The sequence below is a fragment of the Echinops telfairi genome, unplaced genomic scaffold (genome assembly GCF_000313985.2).
Source record: "Echinops telfairi isolate 266 unplaced genomic scaffold, ASM31398v2 ScPeMD7_31;HRSCAF=116, whole genome shotgun sequence".
NCBI lineage: Eukaryota > Metazoa > Chordata > Mammalia > Afrosoricida > Tenrecidae > Echinops > Echinops telfairi.
Genome location: NW_022103928.1, coordinates 58,769,485 through 58,789,929, shown reverse-complemented (window position 1 = coordinate 58,789,929; position 20,445 = coordinate 58,769,485). Strand labels below are relative to the sequence as shown.

General features: G+C 43.2%; 1 protein-coding gene across 3 annotated transcripts in view; it reads right to left on the bottom strand.

The window, feature by feature from the left end:
- MPP7 (MAGUK p55 scaffold protein 7) overlaps nucleotides 1-20,445 on the bottom strand; it is a 151,186-nt gene that overhangs the window by 58,586 nt on the left and 72,155 nt on the right. For all 3 annotated transcript variants that reach the window (XM_045289877.1, XM_045289878.1, XM_004702270.4), the window contains exons 5-10: nucleotides 11,573-11,704; nucleotides 8,867-8,948; nucleotides 6,992-7,077; nucleotides 4,372-4,446; nucleotides 3,968-4,164; nucleotides 3,325-3,389 (exon numbers count right to left, since the gene is read on the bottom strand). In XM_045289877.1, coding sequence (XP_045145812.1) covers nucleotides 3,325-3,389; nucleotides 3,968-4,164; nucleotides 4,372-4,446; nucleotides 6,992-7,077; nucleotides 8,867-8,948; nucleotides 11,573-11,704 — 637 coding nt within the window. The remainder of the gene's footprint in view (nucleotides 1-3,324; nucleotides 3,390-3,967; nucleotides 4,165-4,371; nucleotides 4,447-6,991; nucleotides 7,078-8,866; nucleotides 8,949-11,572; nucleotides 11,705-20,445) is intronic.

Here is a 20,445-nt window from a genome sequence, read left to right as displayed (position 1 = left end):
ACAAGTTTCCTTGCTGGCTAAGCAATTCTTATCTCCCCCACCCCCCAAAATGAGAGAAGGGAGATTATTCCCTATATATCTTTTAAAATGTAGGCTTAAAAAAAAAAGTTCATGCCTTAGTTCTTAGGAAAGTTCATTTACAGGTAAATTCTTCTGCGCAAAAAGCCCATTTTCTGAGTCGGCAGTGGGCACGCCATGATTCATTCCTAAAGGGAGGGGAAAAACAACCATCTAGTGAATACCACCTACACCAACAGTGTTGCATCAGGAGGTGAGTTTTAAAGCCTAAGAGGCTGGTCGTTACCACAGCTCCTGATTTATCTTGGAGTCAAGAACCAGAATTCTATCATCGACGGGAATGCCAAGGTCACAAGATTGGGATTTGGCATTCGTTTTTTCCTTCCATGTTGGTACTGACGGAATCCCTATCACTCAGTACATCTCCTACTTCACATTTTCCTAGAGGCAAACTGAGGCCAGGCTATTCTGCCATGATTCAAATAAAAAGTAAAGTTATAGTAATACAAGCGTTCGCCTTGTGAGGAACTGGCTGATTCGAGTCATATGGTTTCACTATTCCAAATCCAATGCTTATAATATCGTCTGAGGCTTGAAATGCACTTGTATGATTTAGAGCAGAGAAAAAAATTTAGCGCTGTGAATATTTTTTGTTAAATTATAAATATCAGCATGACCAATTTATTCTTCCTTTAGATATTTTACATTAAATCTGAAATTTTCTTAATACCAACCTTAGGAATTAATAGTCAAAGTCATGAGCATAAGTGGTTTTCTTCATAGTGTTATTCCATGATTTGCCAAAGGGCACGATAACATGGACTTCTGATTCTAAAAATCTAAGTACCGAATGTTCCCATCCAGGAAGCAGTGAGTCAAATGGCTAAAAATAATTAGTTATATCAGGGCTCACTATTAAATATATAGGCTACAAAACAAAGTGCTTTTGAATGTCATTAAACATTTAAGTATAATGCCTGCATAATTTTTAAGTTCAGGGGGTTAGGAGACAATATTCAGACATAGTTCAAGCAGAATTTCAATTCTTTGAGAGTACAGGTACTGGCTTTTTAGTTCATAGGAATTGTCTGTTTGAACAATGTCATGTTTATAAAGCCACACTGGTGAACGGCTTTGAAAACTAATAGCCTGATTTTGAAAGAAATAACATCTATCTATCAGAAGAAATACAATGCCTCTCTATGCATCAAGTCTAATCCTCCATCTCCTTCAAAAAAGTGGGAGAGAGTGAGAAAATAGAGGTAGAGGAAAAGAATCAGTAAACATTTCTGAATGCTATATTCAAAAAGAAGAAAAATTAGTAAATATCCCAAATGACAGTTTCAGTGCAGACAAATCCTAGACTGGATCTTGCTCAGATATGAATAATGCAGTAACTCATGTAAAAGGAAATGATGCAAATAAAGATTTAAAAAACCCTCCACTAAGATCAATATTTCTGTACACACATCTTCACTCACTGTATCCAGGTCTGTACCAGTCTGGGAAGGGCTATTGAAAAGACAAGCCTGGCGTGTGTCATGTCACATGTTGGGCTGCTAACCACAAGGTCAGCAGTTCAACTACACTGGCTGCTCCACAGTAGAAAAATGAGGCCTTTTGCTACTGTCAAGAGTTGCACCCTTGGAAACCCAGGGGTGGCTTCATCCCAGTCCTATGGGGTTGCTAAGTCGGAATCAATGCGAGGATGGTGGGGCTGAAAAGACAATCTATCTCCTTTGTTGATTTCTTGATGGAAATGTGTATGAATCAAAAATTTTAAATAAAAATGTATACATGTTAATCAATTCTAAATGGCCTCTGACTCCGACAAATTTGAAATATGGGTTGAAATTTGAATACAACCACAGTTATTCTCACTTCTGCATCCTTTATTCGACATGCAGCATAGATATATATGTGTTAAGGTTCTATGCCTCAAACTACAAACAACAATTTTTTTAAAAAATCTCTCAAAGACAAAGTCAGCGGGATGAATCCCCAGTCACAATGCTTAAGAACAAAGCAACATTCAGCTTCACCTGTAAGCTGTCTGGTGCCACACTACCCGTGGCACTCAATGACAAGGGTTTTTTATTGGTGGCACACTACACGTGGCATTCATTACAAGCTTTTTTATTGGTGGCACAATACACGTGGCACTCAATAACGGGTTTTTTATTGGTGGCACACCACACGTGGCACTCAATGACAAGGGTTTTTTGTGGCACACCACACATGGCACTCAATGACAAGGGTTTTTATTGGTGGCACACTACACGTGGCACTCAATGAAAAGGTTTTTTGGGTTTTTTTCCCCTGCTGCCCAGACTTAATGTAGCAGGAACAAGCAGGCTTTTGAATCAGAGCTCTGCCTGAGGATTTGCTTGCTTCTGAGATTTATACTTAACTGTAGTTTGGCTCTCTTATAATGTGATTCTGGGGTTGGAAGCGTCGACAAGCCGACAGAAATAACAGGAGATGTGAAAAATGCAACAATACTAAAAACAGATGTTGGTGTAAAATTCCAAGGCCATTTATTTGCTTGCTTTACTTTTGAAAGTACAACTCCTCTGTTGAAAACAAAGTACTTACCCACCAGCCCCTTCTAGAATACCTAGACTCAAGAAACTGTAGGAGAGATATAGTAGAGCATTTATGAGACAGGGACCTGAGAGAGGACAGGAGGTGGGAAGCAAAGGAAATCTGAGAGAAAGGGTGGCCAAAAGAAAGAACACTCCTAAACCAACCATACATATGTATATATATACATACATATATAGAATTTTTTTTCAGTCGTCCTTCACCAGCCTTCTCTCACTCTTGTTTTGTGGTAACTCCAAACGATGGGACACAGGTTAGAGTTATGACTTGAGGATAAAACAGAAATTACTCTTGAGCAGAACTGCTTTGTGACCAACAAAATCCTGGGGTTTCTCACCCCAGTCCCCCCTAACTTTTAATCAAGAGATACTTTACTGGAATTTCTTGGCTTTAGGGAAATTGGAGGTGCATGTTAGGTTACATTGAGCAAATACTTACATTTAGAAATCAGAGAGGGTAGCAGTTGTTATTACTTACTTTATTAAACCACAAGTTATAGTTTATTACAAACTGCCCCGAATTCTGCAATATATTCACATTAGTGTTCTTACCACGCATTTCTCATTTGTTTGATCCCGGGGAAATGATCAGTTGAGAGCTATTGCAAGGTAACATGACCCCTGGTTCTGGCGCAAACACCTGCTTTAACAGTCAAAAGTAGCGGGACTTGGTTATTCTGCATGCTTACATTAATAAACTTACATGATTTCCTGTTGGAAACTTTCAAGGGCTGCACTAATATTGCTGGTCGTCTCACGGCCAATCTCCTGGGGGGGAAATAAGGTGGACATGCCGATCAATTTCATCTCAAGCCGGAGATGAACAGAACACCAAAACACTGGGGGGCTCATGAGAACCGTGCAAGTGGGGGAAAGGGGGGTATGGGGGGGACCAGGCCCGGGGGGGGGGCCAGGGCGGATAGGGGTGCAAGGGCAGGGTGGAGGGAATGGGGGGTATGGCAGGGCCGGGGAGGGGGGTCCAGGTTGAGCAACAGAAATCAACCTGCTGCACTTACATGTTTATCCATTCTCTCTGCCCCCTCCCCCCTCTCTCGAAAACCTCCTGCTTTTTTATCCTCACTTTTCCTATCAGCACCACTTCAGACGCTAACACGGGATCTATTTTCCATCAGACTCCCAACACACACGAGAAGCAGAACGGCTGTGATATTTGCGGTCATTTTTCAGACATTGGGCAGACCATATAGAAACCTAAACGCTGGGGACAAGAGGATCTCAAGGCACGGTGTGAGAGCTTGTTTGATCGCCATCTCCGCTGGGATGATCTTTTGCAGAGGACAACGGTCTGGTTTCGGAAAGGCTGGGATGGTCTGCTGGGAGCTCACCTTTCCTGGAAATGCTTGGAGGGAATCAGGCCTGCCCTGGGGTTGGCATCCCCTTCGTGCTTCGCCTGCCACCAGGTTGCATCATCCTGGCTCATAATCTGAAGGATGTCTCCTTTCCTGAAAGCAAGCCCGGCTTCTCTACATGGAATTGCTCTGTCCTCAGTAGGGTCATAGTCGAAGAGGGCTTTGATGAACACCTGGAGAAGGGTTCCGTTTGGGAAGCACAGAGATTAGAAGATAAAACAGAATAGGCAAGATGGCCTCTCTTGGCCAAACTTTTATTTCAGAAACACTTTTTAAAAACTTGAATATCAAAACGAACTTTCTGGGCCAAAGTGGATGGCAACCATCTGGAAAATCAAGACGTCCCTCAGGCCTCCCAAATTTGTATAGGTAGCAATTACCTTGCCTTCTTTAGATGGGGTCTCCTCTTTGATGCTGGGTATAATCTTAAATGTGATTGCCCCCTGAGACTGAGCCTGATATCAAATGAAAGAGAGAATCATCAGATTATATATACATATATATTTTTTCTTTTTAAAGAAATAAGAGTAAAACAGGTACAAAATGAAACGCATCTGAAAATATATATACACTTGAGGTTGTGTCTCAGAGGAAGAGCCACATAAAGAAATCTGTTTTGTAGAAATTCCCGAAACCCAAGAAAAGATGAAAGTGTGTTAAATATACTTCCATAAAAAAAGATCACTGAATGCACTTTTACTTCCTGTGGGCTTTTAAAATAACGACTACGTTCGTATTCATTTTGAGCTAAGGCACAATGTGCGTCTTCAATAAAGACAAAGCTAAATGACTCGGGCAGATAGTAAGCAAATTCAACAGCCAAGCTTTGTGACACTAATTTCTGCCAAACCAGTGTGCAGGGATCAAGCCACTGCATTTAGGGAACAGGGGTGCCGAGAGGCCCGTGTTTCAGACCCAGCAGTTAGCTGCTCCTAGGTGTAAATTCTCCAACCAAAACCCACGAGCAGTTCAGCAGCATGAAGTCACTGGAGGAGAGTCGGAGGAGCCACATGCAGTCAGTCAGCTCTCTCAACAAGAAGGCAGCTCTCATACAGCACAGCAATTTAATAGTGTAAAACAAGAACCACAAGTGACAGTATCGTAATTACGAGAATTCGTAAAAGTAATTCATGATTCTTAGGAAGAACTTATAGAATACTATATTGTGTGGGTATGGAGAAAGCCAATATTTTTTTCTTATCTTCTCCCATTCTTCTGGCTTTTTTTTCCCCCCCTAAAACTAAACTGACCGCCTTCAGGCTGATTCTGGAGCCCAGCAACCCAACTGGACAGACTGGACAGGACAGGGTGCAGCTGCCCTTGGGGTTTGCAGGCAGCCTCATCTTTCTCCTGTTTAAAATAATTTATGTATTTAAATGTTAGAGGGGCTCAATACATCAGTAAACATTACTTTGGCTTAATCAACATTGGTTCTTATTAGTCCTAACATTCTGTGATAGAGTTATCTCAGCCATTGTAATTGACTCACAGTAATCCATCACACAGTCAAGATGAATGCTCATCTAGTCAATAAATTCAAACTTCTAGATTGCTTCCAAGAATTGAAAAAAAAAGAAATCATTACATATATGCTCCCCTCCGCCCCCGCCCCCCCCCACTTACCAAAGTTTTTTCCTTGGCTTTATCTCTAACAATTTACTTTTTAAATTGTGGTAAATATACACACAATGAAACATTCTTCACAGGTACAATAGGTGTAACATGTTCTACAACGGCATTCCTTGACTAAAGGGGATATGCATTTGAAATCTTGACAGTCTTAGATGCTATCTCAAAAGGCTATATTAATTTAACCTACCACCATCCAGAGCAGATAAACACATCTCTTCCCCTATCATATGGCCAACGCTAGGCATCATCTAACTTTCAAATCACCACCAGTTCACGGTTTTTCAGACACTAACGTTTCTTTTGTTAACTTGTCTGCACGCATGTTTTGCCAGTCGTTCTGTAAATGATTCTCTCTTCTCCCATGCTTATGAACTCTGTATGTTCTAAGACATTAGCCTTCTATCAGATATGTTGAAAAGTTTCCAACAGGATGTGTTTTCCTCTACAGAAAGTTTTTGATTTCAGCAGCCACACATCTGTTACTTTCTATTTGATTTTCACAACAAGGTTTCAAAGATATTTCCTACCCTATGTTCATAAAAATTATGTTACATTGTGCTAGTCTTGCTAGATGTTTTTCTACCAAGATAGTTAATTTGTTAGAAACTTACTTTTGCTAATGGTACAAAGCAGAAAGTGATTCCCTCACTAAATTACCAATTAGCCACTTAGCCATTTGTTGATCAGTTTCATCATTTTCCCACTAGCTTAAAATGCCATCTTTCATACATATATTAAATTTTTATATATACTGTTTTGAGCTCTTCAACTCTCCTTTGATTCCTGCGGGTTTTCAGCACAGGTTCCCAAGCTTATTTGGCTTACCCACCCCCCCCACCCACTCTTTTCAGGGAAAAAAAGTTACGGATCACCCCTCTGGTGATGATAACCTTTTGGACACATAACCTAGGATACAGTGTAGGAAGCTATCTGGTTGTCCAGCCCCTCCAGGGGAGTATCACCCAGACAGGAAACACTGAGTCACAAAATGCCGTATTATCGAACATAACAGGGCCCCATCTCCACTTTATCCTTATCAATGAACCTTATCATTCCGTGAAGGTCTAAAAGGATCTCATTCCGTTTAAATTCCATGTTCTAACTACCAACTTTGGGATGGTCCTGCACTGAACTCTCTAAGTCCTTTACCGCATCACTGACTGCTCACACGCTCTCGTTAAGATAGTTCACCCTTGCCAGTCTCAATGTGCACACGAAAACACTGACGGACAAGCCGAGTAAGTTCTCTCCCACGGGCCCACAGAGCAGCTGGCCTGCGGCAGTCAAGTCCAGTGCTCTTAACCATGTCTGAGATGGCGTGGGGTGACTTTAATTTCATGGGAACTGCACAATAAATTTGCATCTTACCAAAATCTGTATTATTTCCTCCGGCCTTTTATCCTCTACTGGGATCCCATTCACTTCCCGAAGTTCATCACCGACGTGAATAAGACCTGGGAAATGATGAGTGTGTTCAGTTAGCGGAGTGAACGGGGAAAGGAACTGTAATTGGCCATGGTCTCCATGGGGGAAAGCATTGGGAATCTCCCTTGATACACTCAGAGACTGGAGAGGAGACTGTGTCTTCAAAAGACAGGGTGAATCACGGGCAATAGCATAGCCATGCTGCCCAAAAAGAAAACCAAACAAGCAGCAGCATCTTGATCTCTGGAAATCCACCTCACTAGTTTCTTAGAAAAACAGTTTTAGTTTTAGAAAAGATTATATGCTTTTAGTAGAATCAGAAACAAATACAATTATATAAAACAAAAAAGTCTTACTGTAACTGATATCACTAAGCTGTACGCCAGAGGTCCGAGGGGGACGGAGCGGCAAACAGAACGTTAGGTGCCATTTTACAACCCAAGGCAGCAGCAGGGAAATCAGGCTGTGGCTGTGGACGTTTCACACGCACAGACGGGCACCTCCCAGGGACAGCGCTGCTGCGGTTCAAGGCGCAGAGCTGTGGGTGCATGAACAACTTTCTTGGTTCAAGGGCTTGGTTAGGATCATGGTTTCCCAGGCCTCTAACGGCCACTGCCTTAACAGGCTTCTCTTGTACCTTCTAGCGTGGTGAGTAGTGCCTGATGTCTTCACAGGTAGCAGCAGCTACCCAACATACAGCAGTTGGTCTAATACCGTTTATGAACTTACTACCCACCCTCCCTTGCTGTGAGACCAGAAGAGATGCGTGGTGCCTGGCTACAATATATATATTACTGAATCTAATATATATATATAATTTAAAAGTATATGATATATAATATAGATCTTGATTATATATGTGTGTGTGTATAATACAGATCTTGACCAAAAAGATGAAAAACCATGAAACAGAACTTCGAATCCTTATTGGAAATCAGACATACTGGATATATTGAGACCAGGAGAACTCAGACTATTGGCTGGAAACAACAATTAAATCTTGAATGGAAACCAATGAAGCAAAGTTTAAAAAAATAATTAATTTAGTCTGCTTACTGGAGGATGTGTACCTTGAGCGTTGTGCTCTTGTAAAGAAATAGTACACGAGAGCAAAGGGACAATACTAACTTCAAACACTGCAGAAAAAAAATCCAAGTGAGTGGGGCTGAAATAATGTGGGCAAGAGACCGGGGGTTGTTGATGATGACACACTATGAAGTATGTAACAATGTTATTTCATGCAAACACTACAGAAAGGGTTTAAGGTTTATTTTCACCAAAAAATAACCAAACACAACAACACAACAAATAAACAAAACAACTTTAATGGTCATGTAAACTAAGATTGTGAAATATGGATTACCCATCACTTCTTCAAATCAAGCGCCACACTGCCATCCGATTACCTGTTGTGCTATATCACAAGATAGTTACCCTCTTGATCTATCTACCTAATCCTCCCTTATCAACTATTTCTTTATCTGGTATTTCACATTTACAACAACCCTGAAAATCTATCTATTTTGTACATAAACAATGTACCTCTGGCCATAATGAAGACCAAGGACAAGGCTACCACTGGCTGTGATGGTTATGGGTCCACTTGTGGCTGGACAGTTACATTAACAGTTACATGTTTAGTAATTATGTGATTTTGTGATCGGATGTAGATTCCTCCTTTTTCAATAATGCCGGTTTTCACATGAACAACCTGGTCTTTGGAATCTAAACCAGGCTGCAAGGCATGAGTCCATTAGAAATGCTACACACAAAAAGCATCATGGCTCCTTCATACTCATTTAACTTTAAAAATCTTACCGCTTCTGTCTGCAGCGCCACCTCTCATGATTCTAGCCACAATGATGGCACCGGTATGCTCATCCTTCTTGATGGTAGCTCCCTAATAAGATAAAAATAAAAAGCATTTGTGTTGGATGGCAGGAAAGGAGAAGCCAAAAAAACAAAAACATCTAGAAAAAAGCTGCAACTATTAAAGCCTATAAAAGGAATAAGTCCAGAAGGATCTTCAAAAAGTAGAATGACAAGATAAGGAATTGCTCCTCCTACCTTCTGAAGGCCCCTGGTACAACTTGTCTTAAAACTATTAAAGTGGGTTCAGCATTTTCTGCAATACCCATCAATGGACATCCATCACAATTCAACCATTTTTGAAATTTTTAACCTCATCACTACTGAAAAGTAAAAATATCTTTCCAATCTAATATGCATGCATAATATCATGTATCGAACCACAGCTTGTACTCTTTTTATTCTGACAATCATACTCCAGGAAGACAGGGGACTACGGAGTGAGGACAAAGGGACCCACAGAGCTAACACAGGGAGTGAAGATACAGCCAGGCTGTCTGGCAGCTAGGTCAGTGATTCTTCTACTGCACTAAGCTACCGTCAGAGTGAGATTCCAAAATTCTAAGACAGAGAGAAAGCATGAGAATTAGTTCGATGGACATTTCATACCTAATGTTACGGTAAGTGAATGGAAGAAAGATGGCATTTAGATCGTTCTTTGAAAGAACCAGGATCACAGGGAGCCCTTGTGGTAAAGTAGTTACATATTATTAGGCTGCTAACTGCAAAGTCATTAGTTTGGAACCACCAGCCACTCTGCAGGAGAAAGGCAGGGCTTTGTACTTCCCTAAAGAGTTACTGTCTCAGAAACCCACAGGAACAGTCCTTCCCTATCCTACAAGGTCACTAAGAGCTGGCATCCAGTCAATGGCAATGAGTTTTGTTGTTGTTGCTATTTTGTGGAGGGTGGGGGGTGGGGGGATACCTAATGCTAAGGTAAATGAATGGGAAGAAAGATGTTATTTAGATCTTTCTTTTAAAGAACCAGGATAATGTAGCAAAAACAAACAGAACTAACATTTGGGTATACTAGGAAACCATTTCAAAGGATTCCAGCTATCACTCATTTGTGAAAGGTTCACAACAAATTACCTAAATCTTACGTTGTGGGAACAAAAGGCACACGTGGTTACTTCTAAAATGCTTCCAATGAACTCATCCTAGGCCCAGCACACTGCTAAACAGAAGTCCGGGGGTGGGAGCAGTGATGACTGATCCAGTGGTAAAATCCTCTCCCCTCCAAGGGAGAAACTGGCACTCAATGTCCTTCCTGGCTAACGGACGTTATGCAGAGAGGGTCTCCTATTGCCAAGTTTCAACAGCGCTTCAGGACTAAGATGAACCAAGGAGAAAGAGCTTGTGGTCTACTCTCGACGCGGATGTGAACAGCTTGGGGGACAAAACCCAAACCAAACCCACCCCCAGAAGCGATGCCAACTCACAGCCACCCAATGGGACAGGGGAGAACTGCCGCTGTGAGTTTCCAACTGTGTAATTCTTCTTGATGGGAAGGTAATTGAAAGCCTCGTCTTTCTCCCCCCCAGGGTGCCTGGTGGTTTCGAACTGCTGACCTTGTAGTTAGCAGCCCAGTTGTAAGTACTAAGCCACCAGGGCTCCTGGGGTGGGGGATGGAGGGAGGAATCGATCGGCTTTCCACCAAATTGACCTTGATGTTAACTGGACAGCGTTTAAGAATTCTGGTACTAAAATAAGTAACTTTTACATTTTGAAATATTAGGCACCTGATTTATTTTACAGTAATGAGAAGAAATTAATCAGCTTCCCAGACAAGCCACAAGCATTTTTTTATCTTCCTTTGGGTGCATTATTTGATCTCGAATCAGCCATGACTGGTGTTCGCTATCCCTTCTTTTATACATGCCAATAGGTCACGTTGACAAAAGGGGCGGCAATGATGGCCAACAGATCATCTGTCGCTTAAATGGCTTCGTTTTCCACTAATAAATGTTCCTTTTATTTTCATGTCCCAGGGGCACAACACGTGGAGGGAGGCAGGAGAGAATGAAAATATACACATGCTGTCAATGAACTCGTAGAAATCTGAACATGAGGGGAGGGGGGAGCGGGGAGGGAGGGGAAAAATGAGGACCTAATGTCGGGGGTTTAAGTGGAGAGAAAATGTTTTGAGAAACGATGTACAAATGTGCTTTACACAATTGATGTGTGTATGGATTGGGATAACAGTTGTATGAGCCCCTAATAAAATGTTAAAAAAGAAAAAAAAATAAATAAAATGATTTAAAAAAAAAAGAAATCTGAACATGAGTATAGATAGAAGCTTCCCTTCCTTTTTTAAAAAAATCATGTTATTGGGGCTCGTACAACTCTTATCACATTCCATCCATCCGTCCATCCATTGTGTCAAGTACATTTGTACATGTTGCCATCATCATTTGCAAAGCATTTTCTTTCTACTTGAGCCCTTGGTATCAGCTCCTCATTTTTTCTCCTCCCTCTCCCTCTCTCCCTCACGAACCCTTGATAATTATAAATTATTATTTTTTCATGTCTTGCACTGTCCAATGTCTCCCTTTGCCCCCAAAGAAGGCTATAAGGGACATGACCCCTAAATATGGTCTAATCATGACATCGGCTGATACCTGAGCAGAAAACGTAGACCAGAGGACAACTCACCAGTGGTTCTCTGTTTTTGACGAGACGGATGATTTTTACTGAGTCTTCATCATCATCAATATCGTCAGGCATCGGAGGCAACACGGGGTCATAATTCTTCTGCGCCACAGTGTCATGCACGGAAAGCAAAGCCTGAAAAGTTCAGAGACTTAAAAAAATAGCTGCAGCAGTGCATCAACGGGGAGCTGCCAAAAAGTCAAGCTAGATACAAAAGAGGGTGTGGCCAGAGATACCGCTGTCTTATCAGATGGATCATGGCCCAATGCAGAAGATACCACTGAGACGTTTCCTTATATTTTGCTGGCTACACAAAGGCATTAAATGGAGTAGAACATAGTTATGGATAACACTGAGAAGAATGGGAATTCCAAAACACTTCATTGTGCTCATGTCTATACACACACCAAGAGGTAATCGTTAGACTAGAACACACGCCTACTGCACGGTTCAAAATTGGGAAAGATGTGTGCCATGGTTGACTCTTTCATCATCCTCATTTAATCTGCGAACGCCAGGCAAGTCATACAAGAAGCTAGACTATGTGAAGAAGGTTAAAGGGCATGCTCTCTAACAACTTCCACATGCAAACACCCCAACTCAGCTGCTGAGAGCCAGGGAGGAGACTTGAGTACTTGCTGCTGGTGAGCCAGGGCTACAGCCTTCAGGAGAGAATTCAATTCAAGGGAAAGGAACCACAAACCTTCACCAGTGGGAAAGCAGCATCAGGATAAATGAAGAAATGTTCGAAGTTGTTAAGGATTTCACTTTACTTAGATCCACAATCAACGCCCACACAAGCATCAAGACATCAAAGGACATCCTCCATCTTCCGCCCACAACTGCTTTAAAATGTTCAGGAGCAAAGCGGTTGCCCTGAGGACTGCCATGTGGCTGACCCAGGTCATGGTGGTTTTCAATTGGCTCCTATGTGCGTGAAAGCAGGACATTGCATCAGAAAGACCAGAGAAGAGCTGCTGCTTCTGAATTGTGGTGAGGAATACTGAACTTACCACGGACTGTCAGGAGAACGAAGCAACCCGTCTTGAAAGAAAGACAGCCAGAATGTTCCTTAAACGTGAGGACAGTGGGGCTTTGTAGCGAATGTACCTTGGGCCCGCTATCGGAAGAGACCAGTCCCAGGAAAAGGGCATCATGCTTGATAGCCAAGGGTCCGTGAGAAAGAAGATCCTCAATGGGATGGACGGACCCAGGGGCTACAAGGAGGGGCCCAGCCTAGTAAGTGCGAGTGTGGAGCAGGACTGGGCAGTGTGTCCTTCACTGAACATGGGCTCACTCTGATTCAGGAGCGATCAGATGACACAGAAGAGTAGTTGTTGGCAGAGGGTGAGGGCTGTTACTTTTGGAGGGAGGAGGGAGAGAATGAAAATATACACGTTCCCAATGAACTCGTAGGAAGCTGAACATGAGTACAGATAGAATTTTCCCTTCCTTTTAAAAAAAATAATTTTATTGGGGCTTATACAACTCTTATCACAATCCATCCATCCATTCATTGTGTCAATCACATTTGTACATATGTTGCCATCATCAATTTCAAAGCATTTTCTTTCACCTTGAGCTCTTGGTATCAACTCTTTTCCCCCTCCCTCCCCTTCCCTCATGAACCCTTAATTATAAATTATTATTATTTTTTCATGTCCTGCACTTTCCAATGTCTCCCTTTAACCCGTGGTTTGTTGTTCATCCCCCTGTAAGGGGGTTATAGGTAGGTAATTGTGATTGGTTCCCCCTTTCTCCCCCTACCTTCTCCATCCCCTCCTATGGCTCCTCCCGAGGAGTTTATTTGTCCTGTATTCCCTGTGTTTCCAGCTCTGATTGTACCCATGTACATGCATTTCTCACAGTATGGATGACCTTGAAAATATTAAGCTGAGGGAAATAACTCAATTGCAAAAGGGCAAACTCTGCATGACATTATTTTTAGGAAGTAAGCAAATATAGGTATTTTTAAAAGTACCCCAAAACCCAAACCCACTGCCATCAGATCCATTTTGACTCATACCAACTGCCATCTAGTCAATTTTGACTCGTGGCAACTCTACAAGATAGAGTAGATCAGCTCCCTAGGGATTCTGGGGCTGAAAATGTGTACGGGAGGAGAGAGCCTCATCTTTCTCCTACAGTGTGACTGGTGGGTTTGAATCGTAGACCTTGTGGTTGGTAGTCTAGCCTGTAGGTGCCTATTACATGACCAGGATTCCTTATTCCAACTCATGGTGTGATCCTGTGTTTTCCAAGGTAGGTTATAGCCCCCCCCACCCCTGCCGGGTGCTGGACTGATGTGGTGGCAGGGAAGGCAGGCTGCAAAAGACGACACTTTGCACTTCATCCCGTCTTTTAGGCTATAATCCAAACGCTGTTCATTTCCAAGGGAGCTGAGTAATTTTCTTTTTTCTGAAAAGTGGGTGGTGGGCCCACTAAGTTTGGGAACCCTGCTATGTAGGCTCCCAAGGATGTAAATGTTGAAGGAGCAGAGCGGTTGATGGGTTTGAAGGGCCGACTTCGCAGTCAGCAGTCCAACAACTGCCCGACAGCCTGCACAGGGCTCCGTAAGCAAACAAAGAGAAACCAAAACGTATTGGTGGGCTCCAGAAGTGGGAGGGAAAGAAAAGGGAGCATGTGGTGCACACTATGCAGGGCGATGGATTAATGGGCGGAAAGAAGGAACAGTAGGCCAAATTGAAGAATACGGTCCGTGTTGCTGAGTGGAACCGCTATAAACTGGTAAAAGAAAACGGGAATGAGAATGAAGGCCAGGATGGAATTAAGAGGGGCAACCTCGAAACCAAAAAATTTGAAAGGGATAAAATAGGCTATTAGGTGCCACCGGACTGCCTCCAATTCATAGAGACCCTGAGCACAACAGAAGGAAACACTGCCCCAATGCACACCACCCTCACAACTGTCCCTAGGTCTGAGCCCATTGTTGCAGCCACTGTGTCCATCCATCTTGTCCAGGGCCGCCGCCTTTTTCGCTGCCCCTCCACTTTATCAAGCATGATGTCCTTCTCCAGGCTGGTTTCTCCTGACAACATGTCCAAGTATGGGAGCCCAAGTCTCCCCATCTTTACTTCTCAGGAGCATTCTGGCGGTACTTCTTCCAAGACAGATTTGCTTGTTCTTTTGGCAGTCCATGGTACTTTCAGTATTCAGCACCACGATTCAAGTGTATCAATTCTTCTTTCATCTCCCTTATCCAATGCCCAACTTTCACATGCCTATGAAAGGGACTGAAAATACCATGGCTTCGGTCCAGCACACCTTAGACCTCAAAGTAACCTCCTTGCTTTTTATTATACTCTAGAGGTTTTGTGCAGCAGATTTATAGCCAATGCCTGCACCTTTTGACTGCTGCTTCCATGAGCATGGATTGTGGATCCAAACAAGACAAAATCCTTGACAACATCAATCTTTTTCCACTTATCATGATGTTACTTACTGGTCTAGTTGCATGGATTTCAGTTTTCTTTACGTTGACCTGTAATCTATACCAAAGGCTGCAATCCTTGATCTTCATCAGCAGGTACTTCAAGTCCCAACTTTCCCCAAGCAAAGTTGTGTCATCTGCCTACTGCAGGTGGTTATAAGCCTTCCTCCAACACAGATGCTAAGTTCTTCTTCATAATGCAAGAGGGACAAAATATTGGAAGACAATATACACCAGGCAGTAGTATGTTTTTAACACAATAGGTATCAGGCAATGGTGGTCAGTGATCACTAAGGGGCCAGGTTAACTGCTCCAGTTTCCCCAGCCTCCTTAGTGCCTACAGAGTGTCCAGACGCTAAAAGGAGGGAGAATGTGATCGAGCAGAGCCCAGTGGTGTCCCTGCTTTGACAAAACACAGCAGGTAGACCAGGGAGGTCACGTGGCAAACGCTCTTGTGGCAAAGGAAAGGAAAGCAGTGTTTGAACTGAGAGCTCCGCAGAAGGGCTCCCTTGACATCTTGCCCAAGAATTGATGGAGGCAGGTGTGTGAAAACAAAACAGGAAAGATTTGACTGACGGCTCCTAACTGAGGGTACTTCAGCTCCCCAAGGGAATTTTGGCAGACCACGGACACAGTTTTTGGTAATCACAGCCGGGGGAAAGGAAAGCAGCAGGGTTACTGGCACCTGGTGTGTAAAGACTCCATGGAATCCTGCTTCACGTGGGATAACGTGTAGGGTGGGTTCCCCATCCCCTAAGAACTTATCCATCCCCAAATATCAATCGCTCACAAAACCCAGAGACCTAGCAGGAGCGAGAGTGAGCATTATGTGTACTCACATGACACGGGATTTATTCCTGCCCTCAACTGGAGGGGGCGCCTCGTTTGGAAGGTCGTGAGGACAGCTATCAGAACAGTACTGTCTCAGGCGTGTGGAAAACAAATTAGCCAAGCACTACATTTGGGGCTAAATGCTAACCTAGTTCAAGTTTAAAGGCAGGCCTCTGAAGGAAGTAGCTGAAGTGTTCAAAGCCTAACAATGGCTTTGTATTGACGACTTCCAACAAGAACATCCTCCACAGAAAAACACCCAGCACCAAAGGAGGTCAAACTCGTCGTGACTGGCAATCATTCAAGATGCTCCATCTGCAAAGAAAGGAGGAACTTACGGGGGAGCTTCGAAAAGTTTGTGGGAAAATGTAATTTTAAAAGATCATGGAATTATTCCATGAACTGTTTGAAGCTCTCTTACGAATAATTTTTAAAAAGCAATCAATAAAAACCAACCTTCAATTACACAGATGATAGAGGTCAGTAGACAAGAAAATCCTAACTCCTTTTAATTCACTATCTTCCAAACAGCAACGGGTTCAACAGAGGAGCCACTGTGAGGACGGTGCAGGACCGGCGGTGCCGCGTTCTGTTCCACAGAACGCCGGGATGGGCTGGAACCCACCTGAGTGCACATAACCACAGTACCGTATCCCAACGTTCCAGAAACGAGAAGAAAGGACAGGACATACGGATAAGGGGACCAGACGTTCCGCTTTTGGCGGGACAGTCCCGATTTTTAACAGTTTTTCCTGCATCCTGCGGCGTTTTTAAAAAGTCCCGATTTTTGGAAAGAATGCACGACAAGCTAGGGTACACGGTTTTCGGCTGCCATGTGGCTGTTTCGCCAGGATATGAGTTTTATCAATGGTGTCCCGCTTTACCAATGTTAAAATCTGGTCACCTTACATAAGGAAGACACAGTCAAAAGGAAAGATTTGAAATTAGTATGTAATGCCAAACTAGGTAAGTACAAAGAGATACACTGGAGTAGACGCTGCCAAAGCAACAGTGGGCTTCTGCAGGCAGCGCAAACCGAAACACACCGAGCAAATACACTGGGCATTAGGAGCCGAGCGTCAGTGCACTGTAAATGGGGTTCCCCATGAAAGAGGAGCTGAAGAAATATTTTAATCAACACGAACCAAAAAAAAAAAAAAAAAAGTACTCCTAATCTAATGAAAATTTAAAAACTTAAACCCACTGGTCCAAGAAACTCAGGGAATCCCAAGCACAAATAACATAAAGGAAGTTAACACCAAGTTGTTTGAAACAAGTGAGAAAGAAAACAATCTTGAAGGTGGACAGAGGAAATAGGGCACATTCCACACCAACGCACAAAGGTTCAGACGGCAGCACCATCTCATCAGAAATGCAGCGGAGGGCAGGCAATAGAGCAACCTCTTCAAAGTACCCACGCACACAAGGTGCCGGCTTTGAACTGAGTCCCTACAGAACGCATCAGTCTTACAAATGAAAGGAAGACCAATGCTTGAAGAAAGCTCGAAGAATGCATTACCTGCAGACCTGAACTACCAAAAAAGAAATGTAAAAGTCTTTCCGGCAGGAGGAAAACAGTAATAAACAAAATTGGAACTCCACCATCCGAAGGGCAGAGAAACCGAAAGCCAACCATGTCCACGGGCAGCAACCACCGCACTTCACAGTAAATGAAGACAACACAGCCCTCTTCCCCTCACCTTTGAAATCCTCCCTACGTCTGCGCTCCACACCTTGAGAACCTGGCACTTACACCGAGTTCATCATGCTTAATGGCTTTGATTTTTAAGTCCTGCTAGCTAGCAACCCTTTTATTTTGGACAGCTGAAAATATCTTTGTACTCCATTTTCCCGTTTTAACTGTGGTGATTTTATTCTTTTAGCCTACAGATGTTTCTTTCAAAAGGTAATGCCTGAATGAAAATTGTGTTTCCATATGCCATAAACACCAATCACAACTGATGGGTTTACCTGTTGCTCAGAAGCAATGGTCAGGAAATTGAACAATAGGCCTTGTAACTCATCGGGATCACAAGCGCTCGCTGACTTGCACCCCTGGAGTCCACACTGCCTTCGCAGTATCTGCCAGCCTCAGCAAGCTCAGTGTGTCTCAGGAGCACGCGTGGCCCTGATTTATTCCCCCTGAAGGAAGCTTAGCGTTTCCCTTCAGCACGCTTCCATGAAGCCTCGGCCCGCCTGCATACTTAGGCAGTGAGTAATTTCTGGTACGTGAATGTTTTGGAAAGATGAAAAATTACAACAAATCTATTTTATGGCCTTCATTAAATCTACCGATTTTTCCCCTGACTGCCTAAATTATAATACCATGTTTAAGACATGATATGACTTCACAGTTTTTATCAGAAGTCAGCCACAGAATGATGATTCTTGCAGGTGGATTTGCCTTGAAAGTGGCCATACGATGCATAAGAGAGTTTTTGTCTCCTTTTAAGTGATGTGACTTCGATCCCCCTAGAAACAAAGTCTTAGCTCCACCCCCTCCCCCAAGGCCCTAAAAAGCCATGAACAGGTTAAGGGGAAGGTGGGAAGAGAAAGGGGGAACTGATCACAATGATCTACATATAACCCCTTCCCAGGGGGATGGACAACAGAAAAGTGGGTGAAAGGGAGACAGTGGCCGGATAAGTCATGAAAAACAAAATTTATAAATTAGCAAGTGTTCTTGAGGGAGGGTGGAGAGGGTGGGGAATTATACAAAGACTCAAGTAGAAAGAAAATGCTTTGAGAATGATGATGGCAACATATGAACAAGTGTGCTTAACACAATGGAGGGATGTATGGATTACTATTATAATTTTATCAGAGTTGTAAAAGCCCCCAATAAAATGATGAAAAACAAACAATTTTATCAGAGCTGTAAGAGCCCCAATAAAATAATGGAAAACAAAGCACCAACAGGACTGTTTCATCACTGCAGAGGTAACCTCGTTCTCTTGTGATCACACAGGCCTTTACTGGTCACTACACGTTTCCTGTCCTCGTGTCTTATTTCCACTTTATTTTGTTGGTGAGAATAGACAAATGAAAACATGCATCAGCTCCTGCACCCACCACTCAGTGACCGGGACTGAATTGCTGAGAGTTGTACTTGACAATCCCACCCTTCTTTTCTGAATCGTTCCTCTGCTGACATAAACTCACTCCCCGTAAGATGACACCTCATCTTTCATGCTGATTTTGCCACTTTGATCGTATATCCCAAACAACAAGACAAAAAGCTAAACAAACCAACAAAAAACAACGGAAAACACTGATCCACTGCTGCTGGTTCTAAGTCATCAGTGACCGGTTGGGGCTGCTCTACCGGTCTACTGTCAAGCCTGTAGATCTTTATGGAAGCAGATTGCCTCACCTTGCTCCTGTGGGGTGGCTTGGGGGTCTGAACTGCCAACCCTTTGGTCAGCCATCGAATGCTGGACCCACTGCATCACCAGGGCTTCTTGACCTCAAAACTCAAATTCCTGGTCATGAGTTCATTCCAATTTACAGTGACCCTGTAGTCTGTGGGGTTTGGGAGATGGTACACCTTTACGGGGACAGCCAGACTCATCTTAATCAGACTGGCTGGTGGGTAGAAGCTCAATGCCTAACCCACAGAGCCACCAGGGCTCCTGGTAAAGATTCCTGAAATAATATGATGCTCAAGGTGAACATTTTTCACTAATTAAGCCTTCTTAAAGCCATACAATTTACTAAGTTTTTGGTTTAAAATTTAAAGAAGATCTCTCACAAGGTAATTGTTTGGTGGGGGTGGGGGTAGGCGGGTGGGGGTATTCATACAACTTCCTTAGTTCCAGTTAAGTTGAGAGTCTGAGAACTTGAACTTCTGGTCTGCCATTTCCCCCCTTTGATCAGAATTCTTCCAGAAGACCTGGGATCAAATGTTTGGTAGGGGCAGCGAGGCTCCGTCCAATTCTTGTTTCATGTAGAGAGGACCGTGGTTCAGGGAGGAAAGAGCCACCCATCTAAATCCTGCTCCCACTCGGTCTCCCCTTCATCTGCAGCTCCAGGCAACCAGAGAGCGATGTCAAGTCCAGAGGGGCTTTTACACGCTTTCATGGTCCTAGGTGTTATACACTGGACTGGAAGGACTAATCACAAGATTAGGCTCATTGGGCTATTCCAGGAAACTGTGACTACACCTCTACACTTCGGAGTCGAAGCCAAGGAGTGGATTCCTGTGAGATTTTCGATTGTACAGAAGCAGGCTCCCCAGCTACTCTTTTGTTGTGGCTATGGGTACATCTACCTTATGACTTTTGCCAAGTCAACCTTTCACAGGTGTACGACCAATCAGCAATTTCGATTTTCACAGGTGTACGACCAATCAGCAATTTCGATCATCAGCCATGCAAACCTATCCCTGATTAATTGAGATTTTTCCATCATGGTTAACCCTCCACTTCACCCTTCCTTTCGGCCACGGAAAATCACTAATAAACTTTGGTCTCTACTTAGGTGCCCTTCAGTGATTTCCCCCCATTCCTCCTTAATTCCATTTCCCACAAGCTTTTCTATAGCCCCCTGGTGGGCATACAATGCACACATACACATACATAGCCATATCTAGCCA